Genomic DNA, 16,347 nt, shown 5'->3' with positions numbered 1-16,347 from the left:
TGCCATCCGGTCCCGCAGCCTTATAACTGTCCATTCGTTGGAAACACTTCTGTACTTTGGCCTTGGATGACCAAGCTGCAGGTCGCATCAGCAGCTCTGTGCAGGGACTCAGTATTGGCAACATTGAATCGAGCATAAAAAAGATTTAGCTGATCTGGGAGAGAGGCAGAGATGTTGGAAACTTAACTGCGTTTAGCTTTGAAGTCTGTGATGGTGTGCCATAATCTGTGTTTGTTGTTGGTGGAGAGTTGTGCCTGAATCTTGTCCCTGTTTTGTTGTTTCGCTGCCTTGATGACTTTGTGCAGATTGCAGCTGCATTTCTTAAGTTCCTGTTGGTCACCGACAACGTAATCTCTGTGTCGCGCGGTAAGCGCTGCTCACACAAAACTGTTCCAGGATTTCTGGGTTAGATAGACCCTGACCTATTTCTGGGGGACAGCAGCCTCAATGCACTTCTGGATGTAACTTGTGACCCCATCTGTGAACTTGGAGACATCCTCATCATGGAAGACATTCCAGTTGGTGTCATCAAAGCAGTCCTGTAGCACAGAGACTGATTGGTCAGACCAACAGTGGATGGTTTTAACTATGGCCTCCTCTTATTTCAGCTTGTACTCTTTACCTTATTTGCATTCATTATTTAGTCAGGTTTTGATACATTTGTTTGATCAGAATCATTGTTATGCAACAGGACCTGATCCTTTTGCTACTTGACAGGTTTTCCAACAGGATGTTTTTGAATAATACAGGCCAGCCCTCACAGAATGGCCAGTCATCAAACCCACCTGGATCAATGAACATAACTGAGGTTCAAACCTAATACCTTTGTTGTTTATGTTGCGGATTTTTCAAGTATATTAGTTGTGGAACTTAATGTTGGAGGATTACAAGTACCTGGGGATATGAATGGACAATAAACTGGACTGGTCAAAGAACACTGAGGCTGTCTACAAGAAGGGTCAGAGCCGTCTCTATTTCCTGAGGAGACTGAGGTCCTTTAACATCTGCCGGACGATGCTGAGGATGTTCTACGAGGTTGTGGTGGCCAGTGCTATCATGTTTGCTGTTATGTGCTGGGGCAGCAGGCTGAGGGTAGCAGACACCAACAGAATCAACAAACTCATTTGTAAGGCCAGTGATGTTGTGGGGGTGGAACTAGACTCTCTGACGGTGGTGTCTGAAAAGAGGATGCTGTCCAAGTTGCATGCCATCTTGGATAATGACTCCCATCCACTCCATAATGTACTGGTTAGGCACAGGAGTACATTCAGCCAGAGACTCATTCCATCGAGATGTAACACTGAGCATCATTCCTACCTGTGGCCATCAGACTTTACAACTCCTCCCTAGGAGTGTCAGACACCCTGAGCCAATAGGCTAGTCCTGGACTTATTTCCACTGGGCATGATTAACTTATTATTATTTAATTATTTATGGTTTTATATTGCTATATTTCTTCACTATTCTTGGTTGGTGCGGCTGTAACGAAACCCAATTTCCCTCGGGATCAATAAAGTTATGTCTGTCTCTCTCCTATAAGTAGTACACTCTCACCATTTCAGATCTTGCAGAGTACAACTCTACCCAAAACTCCTTTAGCCTGTTTCCTGTGATTAGCTCCTGTTGCTACATCACTATGCATGAATAAGTCGAAGGCTCTGGACCTCATGAGTTTACCATAATTTTCTGTTTGCATTTTTCTTGGGTGAAAAATTATCCTGGTTTGTGGTGGGCACCCAAATCTTGAATTAAATTTTTTTTTGGTTTAATGTATTTCTAGAGTCTTGCAGTATTGAAAGATCTTTTTTGTAATTCAGATCCTCAAAAGTCTTGGTACCTTTTCAGTAAAGTATTGATGCAGCCAGCTTTTCCAGTGTTCAAGAACTGACTTCAATCACTCTGTGCAGAAGGACTTAAAATAAAATTTAATGTCAAAGTTGATGGATGTTGACCTTTTGTAGTTGAAGCAAATACTGTACCAATATCCATTCCTTCACTCTTCATTGCTCATTTCTTCAGGGAAACATCTTTGCTATTATGCACATAGGCTACAGCAAATTAATCAGAATGATCCTCTCTTCAACTAAACTGAATTCCAAATTCAATATAAACATTTTGTTTTATGAACCTTCAGGTTTCACATAACTTGAGTAAATAGGTGGAATTTAAAGTAAAGGTTGATAGATTCTTGATTAGTCAGGGCATCAATGGTTACAAAAAGTAGGTAGGAGAATGGGGTTCAGAGGGATAATAAATCAGCCATGATCAAATGGTGAAACAGACTCAATAGACTGAATGGCCTAATTTGGCTTCTGTCTTTGGGTGAATTTCTAGAAAAATTCACTATGAAGTATGACAGCCTTCAACAGCTTGGAGCCATTAAAAACTTCTAAGAGTGAGTATTGTGGCTACCTAATAACTAGTTTTCTCTGAATTGTCCAGTTCCCTTCCACAGTCCAAAGATGTATCGGGTAGGTAATTGATAATTATAAACTGTCCCATGGTTACGTTAGGGTTATATCGGAGTTGTCATTGGTTGCTGGGTGGTGCGGCTGGGAAGGCCTTTTCATTGCTCTATCTCTAAATGAGTAAATAAATAAATGCTGTTTAGAGCTACTCATCTGCAAAGACAATGTTTCAGTAGATTAATTATTACTAAGTCAGATGAATGTTTGATATATCCATGTGTTCCTGTAATAAATTTATGAAGAAACAAAGGCTTGGAGTGAAAAATATTAGTAGTGATTGGCTGAAAAAATGGGTTTTGAAAAGACATTTTTTTAAAAAAAAACAAGACTGTCCAAGGGGTCTGGTGTTTTTGTCACCAGTGGGTCTATGGGGAATGGTTGTCCAACAGGACTGCTGTTTATGTCACCATTGGTCCATGGGAATGGTTGTCCAAGGGGGCTGATGTTTTTTCTATCATCAGTGGGTCCATGGAGAATGGTTGAGTATAAATCACCAGAGATGAAGAATAGAGTATGCAATGTTTCAAAGAGAATGGATGACTATTTAAGTGTTAAAGGGAAAAGATGATGTGCGCCAGTGAAGACAAGTTTGACAAGCACATATAAAGTAGCATGGAATGGAATATGGGCAGATTGGAAGTTGAGACTCAGTTGTTTTGGAAAGAGAGAACTTTGACTTACCTTTTTCATTGGCAGAAGTCATGATAATTCACCCACATGAAATGTTTTGTCATGATATTTTTGATTCATGACTATTTCTTAAATATTTCTAGTCTGAAAAGGTAGTTGAGATTCTTTTGTGTTTGTAGTGTAACGTGTTCAATAATGTTTTTATTTTTATTACCTTACATGGTATAACAAAGAATATAATCTGTACAAATGAACCAAGGTCAGTCAGCTTAAGTTAAACAGCTTGTTTGTTGCAACAAGCAGGATTTCTTGTTCTCTAATTCTCAAACCTGTAAATCATGTTACATGGTAATCATAGTTATTGGTATTCTATAAATAAGAAATAATCCATCAAACGACTATAGTAGATTAATTAAACAGAATAATCACCGTCTTTAATGTATAGAACATGGAAAAAGGCAAATCCCGCTTTCCCTGCCTGAAATAGATTTTTGCTTGTAATTTCCTTTGAAGGTTCAGTTACTCTGTGACTCTAATTTTGGAAGTATGCCTTCATGTCCTTCATTCCCAAACAGTACACTGATACTAATTAAAACTTGCAAGTCCATACACGTTAATTTCATGCAAGAAGATTTAAATTTACTATGGTTTTCTTCATTCGATAGTGGCTATTACTTGATTCCTTTGTGTCTGTCCTCCGTTTCCATAAGACCATAAGAGTGGAACTATGGCATTTAGTTCATTGAGCCAACCATCAGGCTCTTGAACTAGAGGGAATAAAAATATCTAGTGCTTTCTTGGCATATATGATGAATAAACTCTTCTTGGGCTTCTACTCAGGTGAGGCTTATCATCAGTGGGATAGATTCTCTAACTTACTACCTTACTAAGCATTTAACAACCTTGCTGCCCTCCTTTCTTAGGGGCCATGAGCATCCCATCACAAATTCGACTGATTTCGTTAAAACAATAACCAACATCCAGCTGAACCAGAAGGGCATAATGGTCAGTTTCAACATGACGTTCCTGTTCATAAGAGTTCCCATTAAGGACAGATTGGTCTTCCTGCAGTCGTACATCCAATTTACATTGGAGATGGAGAAGAATGGTTGCCTCCCGTTCCTGGACATTCTAATATGACAAAAACTAGATGATAGCCTTGGACATGCCATCTATCGGAAACCCACTCACTTGTACCTCAGTAACAGCCACCGTCATGCCTCCCAATATAGAGTGGTTCTTTCTACTTTGAATAACCATGTGAAAACGATTTCAGACCCAGGAAGTTTCCCAAGGAATTAAGTCGATTATGAATGACGTTCCTACAGAATAGCTACAAGGTGAAGAAAATCAATCGGGCCCTTTCAAAGGGCCAACAGAAATACCAAGAAACCTAACAATGAAAAGGAACTTGTCGCTACCACCTTTTGTCCCTATATTTCCATGGTTTCTGGAAGGATCGCCAGGATCTGGAAGAAATACTGGATTAATACCATCCACAAACCCATAAGGAAGCTCAAATCACAGCTTATGCCGGTCAAAGATGAGCTGGGACTCAGGTCAGCTGGCATTTACAGGACTCCCTGTGAATGAGGAGCACCCTGTATTGGCCAGACAGGACGCGTGGTGGAAGCCCACATCAAGGAGCACAGGTGTAGTATCCATTTGGGTTACTAAGAGAAATTGGCGGTAGTGGAACATTGCATTCACAATGGCCATAGGATTGACTTTGACAGCACCAAACTACTGTGCCACACCAATGGCTTTTGGGAGTGCCTGGTTAAGGAAGCCATTGAAATAAAACTAAAGTAAAAAAAAAACAAAGACGAAGGTCTCGCTCTAAGTAAGAACTGGAATTCAATTGTAAATAAGGTGGGAGAGCCGAAACCTGATTGGCTGGGGAGTAACCAATCAGGAAGGAATGACTACAAGGGTATAAATACCACCGGAGTAGATATGCCCAGATATTATCTCTGATTAAAATAGAGTGTGTCATGGAAACACTGGTTATAATTGATACCTCTACCTGACTGGAAGCCCAAGTTGAGGGAATAACTTCACTCACCTCAACAATGAAATGGTTCCACAACCTATGGACTCACTTTTGAGGACTCTACAACTCATGTTCTCAATATTTATTGACTTATTTATTTATCATTTATTATTATTATTTTGTTTTTTTTTCTCTATTTGTATTTGCATAGTTTATCTTTTGCACATTGGTTGTATGCCATCTTTGGTGTGTGCAGTTTTCATTGACTCTTTTGTGTTTCTTTGTAGCTACTGTGCATTATCTTAAGTACATGAATCACAGGGTAGTATATGGTGACACATACGTACTTTGATAATGGATGCCAAGGTAGCATAGCAGTTAGCATAATGTTATTTCAGCTCAGTGCATCAGAGCTCGGAATTCAATTCTGACATCATCTGTAAGGAGTCTGTACATTCACCCCATGGAATGCGAGGGCTTTCTCTGGGTGCTCTGGTTAATAGGTTAATTGGTCATTGTAAATTGTTCTGTGATTAAGCTAGGGTTAAATCATGGTTTGTCGGTCAGCGCGGCTTGAAGGGCCAGAAAGGCCTGTTTCGCGCTGCATATCAATATATAAATAAATTAGTTTTGAACTTTGTGTCTGCTCACCATTGAATCATGGTTGCTTTTTTTCAACCTCATTCTTCTATCTTCTCCCCATAGTTCTTAACTCCATTACCAATCTTACCTAGAGTTTATCAATCTCTGCCTTAAATACACCAAATGACCTGGCCTTCACAGCATTCTGTAGCAACAAATTTCAGATTCACCAGGCCGAAGAAATTTCTCATCTCAGTTTTAAGTGGATGTGCCTTTTAATCTGGACTATGCCCTCCAATCCTATTAATGGAAATATTGTTTCCACATCCACTCTATCCAGGCCTTTCAAAAGTTCAAAATATTTGAACTTTGATAAATTATCAAAATAAATATGTCACTATATACTACCTTGAGATTCATTTTCATGCATGCATTCTTAACAGAGCAAAAAATGCAATCAAGTTAGTGAAAACCTGTATACAAATCAAGACTGGACCCTCTTCAGGGCCAGCACATCATTCCTCGGATACATGGCCTAAAATTACTCACATTATTCCAAATGCTGTCTTGCTAATGCCTTACACAAACACGAGAAAATATGCAGATGCTGGAAATCCAAGCAACATGCAAAATGCAGGAGGAACTCAGCAGGCCAGGCATCTATGGAAAAGTGTAAACATTCAACATTTCATGCTGAGACCCTTCATCAGTTCTGGTCTGTTGAGTTCCTCCAGCATTTTGTGTGAGTTGCTACTAATGCCTTATAAAGCCTAAGCTTTATAATCTTTGCCTTTATATTCTCATCCTTGTGAAATGAATGCTAACATTGCATTTACTGTCCTTACTACCAACTCAACCTTGAAATTAACCTGAAGGGAATCCTGAAGTAGGACTTCCAAGAACCTTTGCACTTTCCATTTCCGAAGTCTCTCCCCAATAAGAAAATAGTCTGCACCTTTTCCCTACCTCATATTTCCCTGCTTTACATCCTTTCTGCCATGTCTTTGCTCACTCTCCTAAACTGTCAATGTCCTTCTGCAATCTCCGTGCTTCTACGACACTACATGTCCCTCCACCTGTATCGTTTGCAAACTTGGCCATAATGTTATCAATTCTGTCATCCTTATCATTAATGTATAATGAGAAGAGTTGTGGAGCCAACATTGACCACTGCATAACTCCACTTGTCACCACAGCCACCCTGAAAGTGACCCTTTATTCCTGCTCTTTTCCTTCTGCCAGTCATCCAGACTTCTGTCTATGCTAGTACCCTGTCTTGTAACACCTTGGGCTCTTACCTTGTTTAGCAGTCTCACGTACAGCACCTTGTCAAAGGCCTTCTGAAAATCTAAATCCACTAGCTCCCCTTTGTCTAACCTGCTTGTTACCACCTCAAAGTATTTTAACATTTGTCATGCAAGCTCTTCTCTTAACAGAACTGTGCTGACCTCACCCTCTCTTTATTATGTACTTGAAGTACTCTGAAATTCCATCCTTTATGATGGACTCTTAAGACCTCAGCACTAAGGTCAGGCTAACCAACTATAATTTTGCCTCCGTTCCTCCTTAAACAGGGGTGTCATATTTGTGATTTTCCAGTCCTCATGAGGCCTCACTGAATCCTTGATTTTTGAAAGATCACTACCCATGCAAGGCTTATTCAGAAAGTAAGGAGGCATGGGATCCAAGAGAACATTGCTTTGTGGATGCTGAACTGGCTTGCCCACAGAAGGCAAAGAATGGTTGTAGACGGGTCATATTCTGCATGGAAGTCAGTGACCTGTGGTGTGCCTCAGGGATCTGTTCTGGAACCCTTACTCTTCGTGATTTTTATAAATGACCTGGATGAGGAAGTGGAGGGATGGGTTAGTAAGTTTGCTGATGATACAAAGGTTGGAGGTGTCGTGGATAGCGTGGAGGGCTGTCAGAGGTTACAGTGGGACATTAATAGGATGCAAAACTGGGCTGAGAAGTGGCAGATGGAGTTCAACCCAGATAAGTGTGAGGTGGTTCATTTTGGTAGGTCAAATATGATGACAGAATATAGTATTAATGGTAAGACTCTCGGCAGTGTGGAGAATCAGAGGGATCTTCGGATCAGAGTCCATAGGACACTCAAGGCTGCTGCGCAGGTTGACTCTGTGATTAAGAAAGCATGCGGTGCATTGGCCTTCATCAGTTGTGGGATTGAGTTTAAGAGCGGAGAGGTAATGTTGCAGCTATATAGGACCCCGGTCAGACCGCACTTGGAGTACTGTGCTCAGTTCCGGTCGCCTCATTATAGGAAGGATGTGGAAACCATAGAAAGGGTGCAGAGGAGATTTACAAGGCTGTTACCTGGATTGGGGAACATGCCTTATGAGAATAAGTTGAGTGAACTTGGCCTTTTTTCCTTGGAGTGACAGAGGATGAGAGGTGACCTGAAAGAGGTGTATAAGATGATGGGGGGCATTGATCGAGTGGATAGTCAGAGTCTTTTTCCTAGGGCTGAAATGGCTAGCACGAGAGAGCACAGTTTTAAGGTGCTTGGAAGCAGGTACAGAGGAGATATCAGGGATAAGTTTTTTTACACAGAGAGTGGTGAGTGCGTGGGATGCGCTACTGGCGACGGTGGGTGAGGCGGATACGATAGGGTCTTTTAAAAGACTCCTGGACAGGTATATGGAGCTCAGAAAAATAGAGGGCTATGGGTAAGCCTAGTCATTTCTAAGGTAGGGACATGTTTGGCGCAACTTTGTGGGCCCGAGGGCCTGTATTGTGCTGTAGGTTCTATGTTTAATATCTCTTCAGCTCCTCTTTTTCGATCTTTCTGCGTGATGTATCTTGTGAATGAATCCACTCAGATCATTCTAGTCTGAACTGGGTAAATTAAAAAGCTATTCTGTAGTTTGGATTTCACTCCATGCTTCTGGCAAAACATTTTAATCTTTTTATCTTTGATTAATCTCAGCAATGCCAGTTTAAAGATTGCTCCCAACTTTGATATGGTAAACATTTTGCCTTATTTTGTAATTAACTGCATTTAATATGATTTACTAATTAAACTTTGTAAAGCCTAACTAATTGTAATTGAAGTATACAAATTTAGACATTCAGATTTTGAAAATCTAACTGCATCATCCTGTTAAATATCATCTAAGGGAGTCTATTGAAAGTATAATTAAAGTGAACAACTAGGATATTTGCATTCAGCTTCAAATTGCACACTCACAGGCCCAGATCTGCCTACCTTTTCATTGGCTATGTAGAACGATCTATGTTTGAAACCTTCCCTGGTTATACTCCCCAACTCTTTTTCTGCTACATTGATGACTCTATTGGCACTGCTTCATGCACTCATGCTGAGCTCATCAATTTCACCTCCATTTTCCACCCTGCTCTTGCTTTCACTTGGGCCATCTCTGACAACTTCCCTCCCCTTTCTTGATCTACCTGTCTCCATCTCTGGAGACAATTGTCAACCAACATCTTTAATAAACCTACTGATCCCCATAGTTAACTCAACTATTCCTCTTCCCATCCTATTTCCTGTAAAATGGTATTCCCTTTTCTTAATTTCTTCGCCTCCATCGCATCTATTCTCAAGATATGTCTTTTCATTCCAGGACATCAATCAAGATGATCTCCTCATTTAGAGAAAGTGATTTCCCTCCCTCTAATATTGATGCTGCCCTCACTCGCATCACCTGCATTTCCCGTACTTCTGCACGTATCCCATCTTCCCACTGTCATAATAGTGATAGAGTCTCTCTTGTCCTTACCTACCACCCCATCAGCCTCCACATCCAACACGTTATCCTCCACAATTTCCACCATCTCCAAAGGGACTCTACCACTAAATATATCTTTACCTCCCCAACTCTCACTCCCCGCCTCTGCTTCTGCATTCCGTAGGGATTGCTTCCTCCGCGATTCACTTGTCCATTTGTCCCTTCCCACTAATCTCCCTCTAGGCACTTGTTCCGGCAAGCAGCCTTGATCCTGCCTGTCCTTCTAGGTGAGGCAACACTTCACTTGTGAATCTGCTGGGGTTGCTTATTGTGTCTGGAGCTCCTGATGCAGCTTCCTCTACATTGATTGGACCTGTTGTAAATTGGGAACCATTTTGTCAAGCACCTCTGCACCATCTGCCACAAACAGGACTAGCTGATGGCGAAATATTTTAATTGCAATTCCCATTCCCATTCCAGTGTGTTGATCCATGGCCTCCTCTTGTTCCAAGATGAGGTTACCCTCAGGGCGGAGGAGCAACACCTTATATTCTGTCTGGGTAGACTCCAATCTGATATGAATATCTGTTTCTCCTGGTGAACAAAATCCCCCCCTCCCTTTCCTCTATTGTCCACTTTGACCTTTTACCATTTCTCACCCATCTATTACTTCCCCCCCACCCACCTGCCCCAGGTCCCCTCCTCCTCCTATTGTCCACTCTTATCTCCTGTCAGATTCTTTCTTCTCCAGCCCTAGACCTTTCCCACCTAGCTGGCTTCATTTATTACCTTCCAGCTAGCCTCTTTCCCCTCCCCTCACCTTGAATTCGGGTATCTTCCCCCTTCCTTCTCAGTCCAAAAAGGAGCCTCAGCCTGAAATGTTGACTGTTTATTCATTTCCTTAGATGCTGCCTGACCTGCTGAGTTCTTCCAGTATTTTGTGTGTTGCTTTGGATTTCCAGCAACTGCAGATTTTCTCGTGTTTATGATTTACAGATTCTGATCTTTTCCAGTTACCAATTTTCAGAATGGTCCATTTCATTGCAGATCCTTACAAGCACTACAGTGTAAATATCTGCCAGTTTACACCAAGTGCATCACAGTCAATTGCACTTATAAGAAACTTGCATCATTTCATAATTTAATGTTTAGTGTGACTTGGAAATTCTAAGATTAATGGGTGAGTAAATGCAAAATCCAAATACAAGGAATGGTGAACAATTGTATCAGTGGGAATAGTTAGCTTTTTGTGTTTAATAAATTTCCTGCCAGTGGGAGATACTAAATTACTTGTATAAAGTTTCTTTGAGGTAGGGTGTGCAGCATTGCTGCCTGCCAGTGTGGTAAAGCACACAATGCTACAGACTGTTGAGTATAAAGCAGTTTTGTTTGTACAATTTTCTAATATGATTTCTGAATTTTTGCTAGATGAGCAGAGCAAATTGTGCATATTATTGCATGTTATAATGGCTAACTGCATTGCCAGTGACCTTTGCAATTTAGTAGCTCTATTACACTCTATGGTGAATGGTTGGAAGTGAGGAAGATAAACAAGTGGAGCAGAAAATATCTAGGAAAACAAAGATTAGTTGCATCAAACGAAGATGCAATTTAATAATTAATTAATGAATTTGCATTCATAAATCTAATATTCCCATTTATTTTCCTCCCTTGTATAAATGTCCTAATTTTGTATATAATCCTGCAAATAATGTATGTTCTTCATACAATTGACAGTGTACTTTCCACTTTTCCACAGATCTGCAGACAGTGATGGAGGATCTTTAACAGTGGACACAGGAAGGGGGTCAACTGGTAGGGGTCAAAAGATTAAACGCACTCCTACAGCTTCATTTGGTCATGCTGTGACTCAGAAGGACTCAAGTAGTAGAGATCCAACCCTGGCTGGTGCTGTCACCTACACATTCACATTTAACAGAACAATAGTTGGTCTCATTGATGGGCTAAGTAAATTTTCTATGCTTATTTGCCAAAAGGCATGGGGTTAAATGATCAGCCTAATGCATTCTCACCTAACAGCCTTCCTGATAATAACTATCAAAAATATCTCGATGGGCTCTCACATATTTCCACCACTTATAGGGTGTCTCAATAGATAACACCAACCAGTTATGTTCCTCTTCTACACAAGTCTTAGTTGACTCCTTTACCAGAAATTTATCCAGATTTCCTTGAAAAGAAAGGAGTTATAAATAGTAACCCGGTGTTCACTGTCTAATCCCATGATGTTAGGCTTCCAGAGCATGATCACTGAAATCAGATATTCACTTGAGACAAATTTTGTTTCTTATAAAGCACCAAATGGTGCGACTCTCCCCCATCCCCCCCACCTCAAAGCAGAGTTAGGGAGCTTGGCATATGGAAGGATTAAGCTTGATCAAGATGATGGTAAGCAAAGGTCCAAACCAATCTCCAACCTGTCCAGTAACAGTTCCTGCTAATTTATCACATAGCACTTCTTACGTTTTCTTTTTCTTTTGTAGGAATATTAACTAAACAAACTACCTTGCCCCTTTGTCATCCTGATCATTAATGTATGATGTGACGAGTTGTGCTCCCAATGCTGACCACTGCATAACTCCATTAGTCACCTGCAGCCACTCTGAAAATGACCCTTTTTTCCCCGCTGTTTGCCTTCTGCCAGTCAACCAATTTTCTGTGTATGTTAGTATCGTGCCTTTTAACACCATGGGCTCTTACCTTGTTTAGCAGTCTCATGTACAACACCTTGTCAAAGGCCTTCTGAAAATTGAACACCAACTGATTCTCCTTTGTCTAACCTGCTTGTTATCACCTCAAAGAATTTTAGCATTTGTCGTGCAAGCTCTCTTCTTAACAGAGCTCTGCTGACCTCACCCTCTCTTTATTATGTGCTTTGAAGTAGTCTGAAATTTCATCCTTAATGATGGACTCTGATCTTAGGCTACGTCCACACTACACTGGATAAATCCGTAACCGAAGCTTTTTCTCTTCACTTTTACCCTCCGTCCACACTAAAATGGCGTTTTTGTCCCCCAAAACCGGAACTTTTCAGAAACGCTGTCCAGAGTGTGTAATTTTGAAAGCGCCACTTGAGCAGATCAGTGTGGATGAGATAACCGGAGAAATCTGAAAACACTGTCAGACGGCGCGCCATTTCATTGTTTTCCTAAATGCAACCCCCCACACAATCTAACAATTTCAGACAGACGGCAACTCGACTGAAGCCAAAAGAGTTAGAAATGTACTCACCAAGTAATTTGACCCATAACTTACTGAATAAATAAGTATACTCACTTTGTCCTGTTTTCTGTCCTTGCTTGTATGAAGGTGGTTTACCTATTTATGCAAGTACAATAGATGTGTAACAGCCAAATGTAACATTGTATGGAAATACAAGATAATACTGATGCAGACATGTTTTACACATTTAACAAAGTGCTTTATTAATGCAACAGAGTTAGTCAGTTTTTCAATGTTCGCCATCAGCCAGGTCATACTGTCCGTGAACTCCCTGTCGGTTGCCTCCATTCACTCCAGTATTTTTTTTCCCTTTTAAGTCCTCCTGCGCGAGAGCCAACAGCTGCCTGTCGTTTAAGTTTTTCTAGTCTGTAACTGAACAAACGCGCACCAAGGCTTTCACGGCGAGATTCGACTCCAAACATGTCACCTGTTTTCAGTAGATGTGTCCTGCGCATGCACAGTAGGAGGAGATTCGCTGAAATATCCGTTTCAATGTGGACAGAGATATTTTTTAAAACACCTAGTGTGGATGCCTATCGTTTTTACATGAAACCGGCGTTTTCAAAATTATCCGCTCTAGTGCGGATGTAGCCTTAGCACTGAGGTCAGGCTAACCAACTATAATTTTACCTCTGTTCCTCCTTAAGCAGGGGTGTCATATTTGTAACTTTCCAGTCCTCATAAACCCTTCATGAATCTTTGATGTTTGAAAGATCACTACTAATTTCTCTTCAGTTTTTCACACTCTTCAGCTCCAAACTATCCTCCAGCCTGCCCAGTACATGCTCTTTTATCACGTAGCACTTCTCATGTTTTGGTTTTCCTTTTGTAGGAATATTCACTAAACAAACTGCCTTGTATCTTCTCTGATGCTAATAATATATATTTTCAAAAATAAACTTGCAGCACGGATCAAATCTGTTTAATTTGTTTTAGTTACAGTAGTGAGTATTCTAAAAAGCTGTGTTGCCTCCCAAGTCTCCTTAGAATTGTGTTAGAATCCCACCTTTTCCCACACTTTTAAGTTACTCTTCTAGTCATTTCTACATAGTGATGGAGCCATTTTCATTATTTGCTTGTTTTAAAGCAAAAGAGAGATTTTGAATGGTAGATCTGTTGGTATTTCACTCAGTTCTTGTCTGCTTTATTTATTTGCAAAAAGTAACCATCCTTGCTGCATCTCAGCAACAAAAGAAATGCTTCTCCACCTCTACCTGCATGTCCTGTTTATTTGTGTGATCAGTGGTACTAAGGATTGTTAGATGGAGAATGCTAATCTTTCATGCCCGAGTAACAGAGCTCCAGAAGTTGTAAGCTTTTTAAGGAATTGTGTATAGAGAATATATCAAATTCATGTAATACTGGATTTTAGTCGTGTATGTGATCATTTTTCTTTTGCTGCTTTGGCGAACGGCAGGCAAAGAAACAAAATCTATCCAAAAGGAAAGCACAGATGAGAGTGTAGCCTGTCATCAGGACTATGTGACAGACGAGGACTTGGAAATGTTCAAGCAAGCTCGGCATTTATCACTCCAGGTGAGGCCTTTCTATTTGACTGGTAAAAGAAACTCTTCAACTAGAAACAAAAAGTAGAACTCTGGAAGAACTCAGTGGGTCAAGCAGCATTTCTAGAGGCAAATGGTCTATGTCGACATTTTGGATCAAAGCCCTGCATCAGGATCGAGAAGGAAGAGGGACAGTTAGTGGTGTGAAGAAAGACAGTCAGTGGCATGCAGAGAGACAATGGTCAGAGGGATTAGACAGAGGCTTATAGGTGGAACTGGTTGTGTGAATAACGGCAAAGAAAATGATGGATTAAGATTGAACCACCTGGGAAAGGTGAATAGACAGAGCAAAAATGTTGATGTGGGAGAATAAAAGTGGTTTGAGGTATGTGAAATTGGAAAGTTAAATGTTCATGTTATTGGTATGCAACCTAGTGGTATGAACATTGAATTTTCTAATTTCATTTAATCCTCACTTCTTTCATTCTCCTTCTATATATATTCACCTTCCATCTGAGTTTCTACCTCCTTTAAGACCATAAGACATTGGAGCAGAATTAGACAGTTCAGCCCATCGAGTCTGCTTTGCCATTCCATCATGGCTAATCCCAGATCCCACTCAGCCCCATACACCTGCCTTTGTGCCATATCCTTTGATGATCAGAACTTCAGAAAATCCAAGTATATGATATATACTGTCTCTCCTTTGTCCACCCTGCTGGTTACTTCCTTGAAGAACTTGAGCAGATTTGTCAGGCAAGATTTCCCTTTACAGAAAACATGCTGACCATATAACCATATAACAAATACAGCACGGAAAGAGGCCATCTCGGCCCTTCTAGTCCATGCCGGACGCTTACTCTCACCTAGTCCCACCGACCTGCACTCAGCCCATAACCCTCCATTCCTTTCCTGTCCATATACCTATCCAATTTTACTTTAAATGACAATATCGAACCTGCCTCTACCACGTCTACTGGAAGTGACTGGAAGTCACATCTACTGACTTTGACCTATTTTGTAATTAGCCTCCATGTACCTGGAAACCTCATCCATAATAATAGAATCCAACATTTTCCCAACCACTGAGGTTAGGCAAACTGGCCTATCATTTCCTTTATTTTGCCTTCCTCCCTTCTTAAAGAGTGGAATAACATTTACAATCTTCCAGTCCTCCGGAATCATGCCAGAATGAAGTGATTATTGAAAGATCATGACCAATGCATCTGTTATCTCTTCACAACCTCTCTTAGGACTCTGGGATGTAGTTCATCTGGCTCAGGTGACTTACCCACATTAAGATCTTTCAGTTTGCCTAGTACTTTTTCCTTTGTAATAGCAATGGCACTCACTCCTGCTCCCTGACATTCACGGATTTCTGGCACACTGCTAGTATCTTCCACAGTGAAGACAAATGCAAAGTACCCATTAAGTTAGGAAGATAGCGGATTGGGAAGTTTTTAAAAACCTACAGAGAGCAACTAAAAAAATTAGAAGGGAATAGGTGAAATATGAAAAGCAAGCTAGCAAATAATATCAAAGTGGATAGTAAAAGCTTTTTCAAGTATGTTAAAGATAAAAGGAAATGGATATAGGACCGCTAGGAACTAAGGCAGGGGAAATAATAATGGGGGACAAGGAGATGGCTGATGAACTAAATGAATATTTGCAGTATACCTGATGCTGTAGTGTGTGATGGAAGAGAAGTGGGTGCAGTTATTGTTACAAGAGAGAAGGTGCTTAAAAAGCTTAAAGACCTAAAGGTGCATAAGTCACCCGGACCAGAGGAACTGCACCCTAGGGTTCTGAAAGAGGTAGTGTTAGAGATTGTGGTGGCATTAGAAATGATCTTTCAAAAATCATGGGACTCTGGCATGGTGCCAGAGGACTGGAAAATTGCAAATGTTACTCCACTCTTTCAGAAAGGAGGAAAGCAGCAGAAAGGAAATTATAGATCAGTTAGCCTGATAGTCAGAGGCTCTTTTCCAGGGCTGAAATGACTGCCACAAGAGGGCACAGGCTTAAGGTGCTTGGGAGTAGATACAGAGGAGATGTCAGGGGTAAGTTTTTTTACGCGGAGAGTGGCGAATGCTTGGAATGTGCTGCTGGCAACAGTGGTGGAGGCGGATACGATAGGGTCTTTTAAGAGACTTTTAGATAGGTACATGGAGCTTAGAAAAATAGAGGGCAATGGGTAACCCTACTAATTTCTAAGG

At 40.8% G+C, this 16,347-nt stretch overlaps 1 protein-coding gene across 2 annotated transcripts in view; it reads left to right on the top strand.

Annotated features, from left to right (window-relative positions):
* kat6b (K(lysine) acetyltransferase 6B) overlaps positions 1 to 16,347 on the top strand; it is a 252,441-nt gene that overhangs the window by 108,368 nt on the left and 127,726 nt on the right. For both annotated transcript variants that reach the window (XM_073025716.1, XM_073025715.1), the window contains exons 7-8: positions 11,143 to 11,198; positions 14,044 to 14,162. In XM_073025716.1, coding sequence (XP_072881817.1) covers positions 11,143 to 11,198; positions 14,044 to 14,162 — 175 coding nt within the window. The remainder of the gene's footprint in view (positions 1 to 11,142; positions 11,199 to 14,043; positions 14,163 to 16,347) is intronic.

This window comes from Hemitrygon akajei, chromosome 21 (assembly GCF_048418815.1).
Source record: "Hemitrygon akajei chromosome 21, sHemAka1.3, whole genome shotgun sequence".
Taxonomy (NCBI): Eukaryota; Metazoa; Chordata; class Chondrichthyes; order Myliobatiformes; family Dasyatidae; genus Hemitrygon; species Hemitrygon akajei.
Note: the sequence above shows the minus strand (reverse complement) of the source record. Positions and strands in the feature narration are given on the sequence as shown.